General features: G+C 41.8%; 1 protein-coding gene across 1 annotated transcript in view; it reads left to right on the top strand.

The window, feature by feature from the left end:
* Positions 1 to 3,626: 3,626 nt before the first annotated feature.
* The window catches only part of LOC138962510 (uncharacterized), a 10,849-nt gene continuing 4,476 nt past the window's right edge, over positions 3,627 to 9,999 (top strand). The window contains exons 1-3 of the mRNA XM_070334353.1: positions 3,627 to 3,842; positions 6,491 to 6,649; positions 7,240 to 7,320. Coding sequence (XP_070190454.1) covers positions 7,295 to 7,320 — 26 coding nt within the window. The 5' untranslated portion in view covers positions 3,627 to 3,842; positions 6,491 to 6,649; positions 7,240 to 7,294. The remainder of the gene's footprint in view (positions 3,843 to 6,490; positions 6,650 to 7,239; positions 7,321 to 9,999) is intronic.

Below are 9,999 nucleotides of genomic sequence, written 5' to 3'. Positions count from 1 at the left end.
CTATCCTTCTCAGCGCAACGAATACCCCGCTCTTCTTGTCAATTCCACGTGTTCTGTGAGTTCGACAGCTACTTGACTAAATATTGTATTTTCGCCTTATGCGACTTGTCTTTCTTTCTTTTCACATTTAGTCAAGTTTTGACTAAATGTTTTAACATCGAGGGGGAATCGAAACGAGGGTCGTGGTGTATGTGCGTGTGTGTGTCTGTGTGTGTGTGTAGAGCGATTCAGACTAAACTACTGGACCGATCTTTATGAAATTTGACATGAGAGTTCCTGGGTATGAAATCCCCGAACGTTTTTTTTCATTTTTTTGATAAATGTCTTTGATGACGTCATATCCGGCTTTTCGTAAAAGTTGAGGCGGCACTGTCACGCCCTCATTTTTCAACCAAATTGGTTGAAATTTTGGTCAGGTAATCTTCGACGAAGCCCGGACTTTGGTATTGCATTTCAGCTTGGTGGCTTAAAAATTAGTTAATGACTTTGGTCATTAAAAATCTGAAAATTGTAAAAAAAAATAAAAATTTATAAAACGATCCAAATTTACGTTCATCTTATTTTCCATCATTTTCTGATTCCAAAAACATATAAATATGTTATATTTGGATTAAAAACAAGCTCTGAAAATTAAATATATAAAAATTATTATCAAAATTAAATTGTCGAAATCAATTTAGAAACACTTTCATCTTATTCCTTGTCGGTTCCTGATTCCAAAAACATATAGATATGATATGTTTGGATTAAAAACACGCTCAGAAAGTTAAAACGAAGAGAGGTACAGAAAAGCGTGCTATCGTTCTCAGCGCAACTACTACCCCGCTCTTCTTGTCAATTTCACTGCCTTTGCCGTGAGCGGTGGACTGACGATGTTACGAGTATACGGTCTTGCTGCGTTGCATTGCGTTTAGTTTCATTCTGTGAGTTCGACAGCTACTTGACTAAATGTTGTATTTTCGCCTTACGCGACTTGTTTTCTTCTTAAATTTAGTTGATTTCAAAGGAGGTTACTTCCCTTAGTCTCGGTAGGGTTCGCAAAATGTGCCAAAAGTTGTGTTTTTTGTTTTTTTTTATAAATGAAAAACAATTTTAGGGTCGGCGGGATAAAATAGGGTCGGTCGGGTTACCCTAAACCAACATATATTTTCATTTGGCCTAATCCATCCGACCCAGCGCTAGTGTCTAACCTAGTGAGGCACTTTCTCATGTACACTATACCTCAGGGTGATGTCTCCAAGATCGTCAGTGAGAAGACGCGCTGTCCAAGGAAGAAGAAAAATCAAAAAGCCTGATCAAATCAGATATCTGCTGGCGTCTCTTAATTCATGGTTGAGGCAAAGGCGAAAAATATACCAATGGTTGGAAGCTTTGTACACTTTGGGGAGGGGGTGGGGGGTGAGCGGTGGGGGGGGGGGGGGGCTGATTTAGGCGATGAATTATTTTGCATTAAAACTTTAAAGCATGTGGACGACTTTGAGTTCGATGGTGAAAAGACATATATGCGAAAGTGTGTGTTTGTGTGTATGTGTGTGTGTGTGTGTGTGTGTGTGTGTGTGTGTGTGTGTGTGTGTGTGTGTGTCTGTGTGTGTGTGTGTTGTGTGTGTGTGTGTGTGTGTGTACAAAAGGAGAACTATGTCTGTCTATATGTTGATATATATGCGAAGCATGGGTTTGTCATTCCAATCTACCCGTCAGCCTTTCTCTCTGCCTGCCTTTTTGTCTGTCTGTGTGGAACGTTTGTACAGATTTCTCCATAATTTGACAAACGTTGTCGTTAAGGTTGCAAAAAAAAGACCCACATACAGCTCGTCCTACGCAGAAATGTGCACATTATTTGCCACCATGCTGCGCATGTTAACAGAACGACTGTGAATCTGTTTGGGCCAACTGCGAACAAATTCAATAACACCTACATACACACATGTTTCCTTGTGGCGAACTTGTTTGCGAAGTAAAGACTATCGTTGTTCAGTCGCATGTTTGGATGGATATTTTCTCGTTTCATTTGAGCGTTCAGCACGTCTGCAGCCATTTTGGCAAACATATAAACAATGGCGGTACAGCTTTCACGACATCAACTGCTGTTCTGCACCTGTGGGTGACGTCAACAAACCTTTTCGCCCGTTTTAGCTTGGTTTTATTTACATCTTGGGACGACTTAATAATTGCAGTTAATTATTGAACAGATTTATCTTTTGGACACGATAGGTTTTTCTTCAATGAAATATCTACGAGGCTACTTTAAAGCTTACGACCGTACACCTTTTTGTTTTTTAGCTGGGGGGGGGGGGGGGACACACACACAGAGATGGAAATATTTCTTCACGTTTTAGGTACAACGCAATACAGCAGTTATCGAATAGTAACACAGCAATACAGCAGTAGGCCTATCGCATTTAAAATGGTAGCTGTCCGCCTTAAGACAGTGCTTACTTTCACCACACACAAAATAAAACAGGACAGTCGTGCAATGCACGTGCCGTAGAAAAAAGTTCAGCATTGGTTTCAGCATGTTTAATTCACTTTAGGTTGTAAAAAATTGTTGTGCAAAAAACAACATATATATATACATTGATAACAACAAAAGGCTTACATTCTGCATTAAGGCCAAGATACACGATCGGTTTCGCCCGTACGTTTGAGACCGACCGCCCGAAACTGACCACAAACCGATCGTGTGGCATCCGAACAGTCTGTACGTCTCACACGCTTGACAGCATCCGCCTCAGCCCGTCCGTTCGAAATACAGCTGGATCTATTCCGAACGGATGGCAAGCATCCTCCAGCCAATGAGCTCACGTCTTTCAGTCGACACCCACTTTGCAAATGGCGGTCAGTTCAGCATCAAAACTTGTCGATTCGGAATCGAAATATCTCATCAACATGAATCTTGGCGACGAGTTGGAATCTATGGAACCATGGAAGTAAAATCTACAAAAACCAGCAACATCGAGACCTGTTCCTGCTGTCCATGCAGCAGACGTCCACGTCAAATGTGGGGTAAAACGACCTTGACCTCGTACGTCTCAGAAGCATGGTGTGGCAAGCGTTCCGTTCCTCTGAGACGATCAGGTCTGACCCGTCCACCTCAAACGTACGTGCGAAACCGATCGTGTATCTTGGCCTTTACGGTGTTCAAATTCGTTGAGGGGACTACACAATGCGGTGGTAATGTCCTTGATAAACGTTCCATTTTGAAGAATGTTCTAAACTGATTTACCCAGACAAGGTCATGCTTTCTTTAAAACGTATCGACAGTTTTGTCCATTCCAGGAATGCAAAGATAGTTTCACCACATCCACCCCCTCCTTCCCCCCTCTCCCTCCCTCCCCCTCCCCCTCCCCCCCCCTCCCCGCCTCCCCTCGACGCCCACTTGTCCCCATATGGACAAAATCGCACTATTACACAAAAGAAGTAGCAAACCTACATCCAAGCAATACTGGACATCTTACCATTATCTTACAAGCCACGAACCATCCCCTGTCCCGTCTCGTCATTAGACACGTGACTACTTTGCATACTAACAATGCACTAACAGTCAGCGCATCAGCCAATGAAATAGCTGGATTCTAATATCCCATCATCATATAAATTATCATTACTGGTCAGACTTTAGGGACAAACCTCCACAATCACCACCGTGTTGTTTCCGTGTAGTTCATCAGTTCGCACGGGTTTGTGAAATTCGTGTTCTTCTACCAACAACTGATACAATACGGTGACGACGACGACAACGACGTGGGCCATGGGTATTAAGATGCGGCCTGAGGTGGTTGGGCTGCTGCTGGTGGCGATAACATGGCTTCCCGGAATACACGCCGCGGGAAACCCTTGCGTCGGTAAGAATTTTCTTCCTTTTATTGTATTATTCTCTTAGGTTGGTCAGAATTGTCTTTATTTTATTGTATTATCCTCTTAGGTTGGTCAGAATTGTCTTCATTTTATTGTATTATTCTCTTAGGTTGGTCAGAATTGTCTTCATTTTATTGTATTATTCTCTTAGGTTGGTCAGAATTGTCTTCATTTTATTGTATTATTCTCTTAGGTTGGTCAGAATTGTCTTCATTTTATTGTATTATTCTCTTAGGTTGGTCAGAATTGTCTTTATTTTATTGTATTATTCTCTTAGGTTGGTCAGAATTGTCTTCATTTTATTGTATTATTCTCTTAGGTTGGTCAGAATTGTCTTCATTTTATTGTATTATTCTCTTAGGTTGGTCAGAATTGTCTTTATTTTATTGTATTATTCTCTTAGGTTGGTCAGAATTGTCTTTATTTTATTGTATTATTCTCTTATGTTGGTCAGAATTGTCTTTATTTTATTGTATTATTCTCTTAGGTTGGTCAGATTTGTCTTCATTTTATTGTATTATTCTCTTAGGTTGGTCAGAATTGTCTTCATTTTATTCTCTTGTCTTGGTGAAAATTCTCGTTGTTTTCCTTTCTTGGTTTGTTACGAATTCTGATCATTTTGTAATTTCTCTTGCCTTGATGAGAAATCTATCTCTTCATTCTGTTGTTCTCTTTCCTGGACTAAAATCTTGGGACGTTGAAATCTTACAAGCAACAAAGGTTTTCTTTGTATTGTAAACTTCTGCTTACAGATCGGGAAAGCCTTGTGGCGGTAACAATTCTCTTCATGTTTTCCTCTTTTCTTGTTAGGAATTCTCTTCCATTTAATCGCTTGTCTTCATAAGAATGTTTTTCATTTTATTTTTTTGTCTTGGTAAGAATTCTCTTCAATTTACTCTCTTGTCTTGGTAAGATTTCTCTTCGTTTTATGCTCTTACTTCGCGTAATAAAACACTTCTTTATTTCATTTGGTTGTCTTGAAGAAATTCATGAGTAACTTTGATTTACTGGGTCGGTGAAATTTCCCCAGCAGCAACTGAGATTATCTGTATATTGTACATTTATGCCAACAAACTTGTCTGTTATTCTTTCCTTATTACCCCCCCCCCCCAAGCCATTTATTGGCCGGCTATGTGTCCAGCAATCAATTATCAACCATACTTCAGAGAAAATCAATCAATCAATCGACATATACAAGAATATATACAAATATTATATGTAAATAAATAAATGAATAACAAAGTTGATTAGATAAATACAAAGATAAGTTTTCTACAAACAGAAATCTTTCTTTCATCTAAAACAAGACAAAGGTTTTCTTCAGTATCTAATATATGATGTGTGGATTTCAAAACTGAAGTAATGAAAATGATCTGACATTATTATCATTTGTTTGAAACATTGTTCAACGTCTGCTTTGACTGCAGACAAAAAAATAACATTGTTTTAACATCTTCCTTGTCAACCATCTTGTAAACCGTTTTTAGATAGCTGAGAGCATCCTTCCACTTGGTCAAATGCCAAAAATCAACAGCCTTGATGAGTGAGAATTTTACTGCCTAATTAATTTCTCCCATTGACAGGTGTCAGACTCACCTTTCTCTGTCTGTCTGTCTGTCTGTCTGTCTGTCTGTCTGTCTGTCTGCGTATTTATCTGTCTTTCTGTCTGTCTGTCTCTGTGTGTATTTTGTTGGAACGTTTAATCATTGACAAAACAAAACGTTACGTTCACAATACATTTTTTGTCAATAATTAAACGTTCCAACAACATTTCTTTCTTGTTGTTTTTATTCTGAATGTTGGAACGTTAGCAGTCTATTTGTTTTGCATTTCTGTGTGAATTTGTCTCTATCTGTCTGTCTTTCTCCCTTACTCTATCTCTCTGTCTCACTCAGACTCCTCCTTCTCTCTCCCTTTTAAATTGTTTCTCCCCCCCTCTCTCTCTCTCTCTCTCTCTCTCTCTCTTCCCCCTCTCTCCCTCCCCCCCCTCTCTCTCTCTCACCCCTCTCTCTCTCTACCCCCCCTCTCTCTCTCTACCCCCTCTCTCTCTCCCTCCTCTCTCTCTCTCCCCCCCTCTCTCTCTCTCTCCCTCTCTCTCCCGCTCTCTCTCTACCCCCTCTCTCTCACCCCCTCTCTCTCTACCCCCTCTATCTCCCCCCTCTATCTCTCTTTCTCTCTCTTCTCACTCTCTCTCTCCCCCTCTCTCTCTCCCCCTCTCTCTCTCCCCCTCTCTCTCCCCCCCCTCTCTCTCACCCCCCCTCTCTCTCTCTCTACCCCCTCTCTCTCTCCCCCTCTCTCTCTCTTCCCCTCTCTCTCTCTCCCCCTCTCTCTCACCCCCCTCTCTCTCTCCCCCTCTCTCTCTCTCTCCCTCTCTCTCCCCCTCTCTCTCTCCCCCTCTCTCTCCCCCTCTCTCTCTCTCTCTACCCCCTCTCTCTCACCCCCCTCTCTCTCTACCCCCCCTCTCTCTCTCTCTCTCTCTCTCTCTCCCCCTCCCCCCCTCTCTCTCTCTCCCACTCATCTTCCGTCTCTTTCCCTTTCGCCCATCACCCCCTCCCCCTATCTTCCCGTTCTTCTACTTTCTCCATCTTCTTGACATACCCGATCAACATTCACCCACCTGACGACCGGATTGCAGGTGCGTTCGCGGCTCTCTTCCCTGCTTGCGCGAACTACAGCCCCCCTGAGGCTACCGTGGTTACTACTCCCCCTCCCCCCACGACCACGGTCCGGCCGACGACCACAACGCCCGAACCAACAACTACCACGGAGAAATTGCCGGACATGTGTGTTTCAAGTGAGTAGCTTTCGTTTGTTTGATGAAGTATTTTGCACACAGAAATATAATAGATTGAATATGAATAGATGAAACTCGATCACAGTGGATTCTCCCCTTTCAACACTCCTTCCTTTTGACCTGATTATCTCAGATTTGTTTAGGTTTTAAAAAGGTAGTTTTTTTGGCCAGTTTTTGTACTGTGTATTAAATTGAATTTAATTAAATACAAATGCCTTTATTCGATTTTAACTAAATTTAGCTTGATTTTGCGAATCAATTCGAATCAAACTAAAGGAGTTGAACAAATTGATTTGGTTGGATTTAGTTCCTTGGGCAGACCTCAGCACAGGCAGAAAAGGATTATCTGTAAGCTTTTGTTTATTTTGTTGTTGTTGGGTGGTTTTTTGGGGTTTTTTGCTGTTGTATGTATTGTTTTTTGTTCTTCCTTTCTCCCTTTCTTTCTTTCTGTTCTTTCTTTCTTTCTTTCTGTTCTTTCTTTCTTTCTTTCCTTTCTTCTTTACTTTCTAGCCTTTCTTCTTGTTTTATCCGTTTTTATTTATACCTTTATCTCTCTCTATCCTTCATAACTGTGCGATGTGCTTTTACAGTGTGTGACGATGCATTTGACGATGAGTGCGACAGTGCGAGCTTCTTCAGCTGTGCATGTCCTCCAAGCACCACATGTGGAGGTAAGTTCCCACTTTCTTCTTCTGCTGCTTTCTACTATGCCTCCCCCATTACTTTTCGCTTAACGTACAATTTTTAAAACGTGCTACAATAGACGTTTTCCGGAAATAACTCTGTCATGATTTTCACTCTTTCACGCTGCATAGCCAACACATCAGAAATAATTATTTATTTGTTCAACACATCAGAGTTAGCTGTTCGTCCCGATTGCAGGAGTAAAGCCGATCGGACGCGTGAAACATGCTCCGGGTGTTTTAAAAGGTTGTCCGAGGTAAAGGGGCTCTGACTTTTCCAGGCCGCTGAAAATCCTGAAAGAGTTATTTTCGAAAATCGTCTATTCCTAGATTGTATTTCAATGCGTATGAGTGTGTTTTCCTCGAAATAATACAGCATATGATTAATGGTGTTAGTTAGTCTTGTCAAGATCTTTATTTTCGAGGCACGTTTAGGTACATTGTTTGCTGATTTTCATCACTGTTCAAAGACTTGACCTTGTGAGTGGACAACGCATACCCTGTTGACCTTCCTTTATGTTGTTTGATACACGGATTGGCACCGTGGTCAGAATACAGTAATAACACGTGTGTAGCACACAGGAAGTCTGGGGTTCGGACCCCCCCCCCCCCCCCCCCAATACACGTACTCCGGAAACTCTGTCGGGATTGTGAAAGAGTGAATAATCTTTGTTTTATTGAGGCAAACTTTTCATGATCCACATGTGCTTATAGTGTCCACGTGTTTCAGACATACACCCTCACCAGTGACTATAGCCTATAGTGTCACGTGGGAAGGTTTGCCTCAGTTAAAGCAGTTAAGGAGTACTCACTCTTTGACAACCCCCCAAAAAACCGACAAGAGTTATTTCCGAACACCCTCTATTGTGAACACAAAATAAAAACACCGGGGGTTCCTGTAGCGCAGTCGGTAGCACTGGACTTGTGATCATCCTCGAGTCAAAGGTTTCAATCCAGGCCCGGTGTCACGAACTAAAAACTCTGCCTGAACAATCCTTCTCATTGCGGTCAATGCGCACGCGCTAACATGGGGAGATTAATCAGATCGTAAACAACCTAACCTAACCCGAACTCTTACCCTAACCCTTACCCTAATCCTAACCCTAATCCTAACCCATGGTTCGTTCGGTCAAAGGGTCGCATTTCAAGTTTAAAGTCCAAGATTGGCGCATGCGCATTGACCGCAACGAGAAGGATTGTTCAGTAGGACACAGTTCAACTTTATGTGATGACTCAGAGACGGTATCCATGTCCCATCCTCATGTACCTGCCGTATCACGTAAAAGATCCCGGTCATTCTGGCAAAAATGTACGTAGCTGATTGCACCTGGACACGCACACGCCCGAGTAATGCGACTCTTGGTGCTGCCAGCTTTCCACTGGGAGGAGGCAGTCAAAATAGACGATGTTTGGACAATAAATGTGTCGGGTTTGTATAGGTTGTGAATGGGTGAATACCTTCCTTTTCATGGGACAAACAAACCACACGTGCTCCTTTCCATGTGTTTCAGACACGCCCCTTACGAGTGACGGGTCTGTGGCTTGTTTGTCCCACTAAAAACAAGGGCATTCACTCTTTCACAACCCATACAAACCCGACAGAGTTATTTTCAAAATGGGATAATGATAATGACACACACACACACACACACACACACACACACACACACACACACACACACACACACACACAGACACACACACACACACACACACACACACACATACACCACGACCCTCGTCTCGATTCTCCCCTCTACGTTAAAACATTTAGTCAAAACTTGACTAAATGTAAAAAGAAAGAAGAGAAAGGTGAGATAGAAAAGGGAGAACACATGACAGTGGGAACAAATTAAGAATGATGTGGCGAACAAAACGTGACGGCAAAGGTAAGAAAGTCAAGAAAGTCAAGAAAGTCCCAAAACCCTTTGGTCGTGGATGAGTCTCAAGATGTTTCGAGCTTTCAAATACCAGGGCGCCAGCTTTATGACAGTAGTGCCTATTTCCTCGCCCTCGCTAGCCAACTCTCGCAACCATTTATACCGTGAGGCACCCGGCCGTCGTTTGCTGAGTTTACTGGAGAGGGCTCCGAAAACAATCGTGTTTTTGTGTGTGTGTGTGTGTGTGTGTGTGTGTGTGTGTGTGTGTGTGTGTGTGTGTGTGTGTGTGTGTCTGTGTGTGTGTGTGTCTGTGTGTGTGTGTGTGTGTGTGTGTGTGTGTGTGTGTGTGTGTGTGTAGAGCGATTCAGACTAAACTACTGGACCGATCTTTATGAAATTTTACATGAGAGTTCCTGGGTATGATATCCCCCGATGTTTTTTTACTTTTTTTTTTGATAAATATCTTTGATGACGTCATATCCGGCTTTTCGTGAAAGTTGAGGCGGCACTGTCACGCTCTCATTTTTCAACCAAATTGGTTGAAATTTTGGTCAAGTAATCTTCGACGAAGCCCGGACTTCGATATTGCATTTCAGCTTGGTGGCTTAAAAATTAATTAATGACTTTGGTCATTAAAAATCTGAAAATTGTAAAAAAAATATGTTTATTATAAAACGATCCAAATTTACGTTTATCTTATTTTCCATCATTTTCTGATTCCAAAAACATATAAATATGTTATATTTGGATCAAAAACAAGCTCTGAAAATTAAAAATATAAAAATTA

The sequence above is a fragment of the Littorina saxatilis genome, linkage group LG1, assembly GCF_037325665.1.
Source record: "Littorina saxatilis isolate snail1 linkage group LG1, US_GU_Lsax_2.0, whole genome shotgun sequence".
Lineage (NCBI taxonomy): Eukaryota > Metazoa > Mollusca > Gastropoda > Littorinimorpha > Littorinidae > Littorina > Littorina saxatilis.
This window is presented reverse-complemented; position numbering and strand designations above follow the sequence as displayed.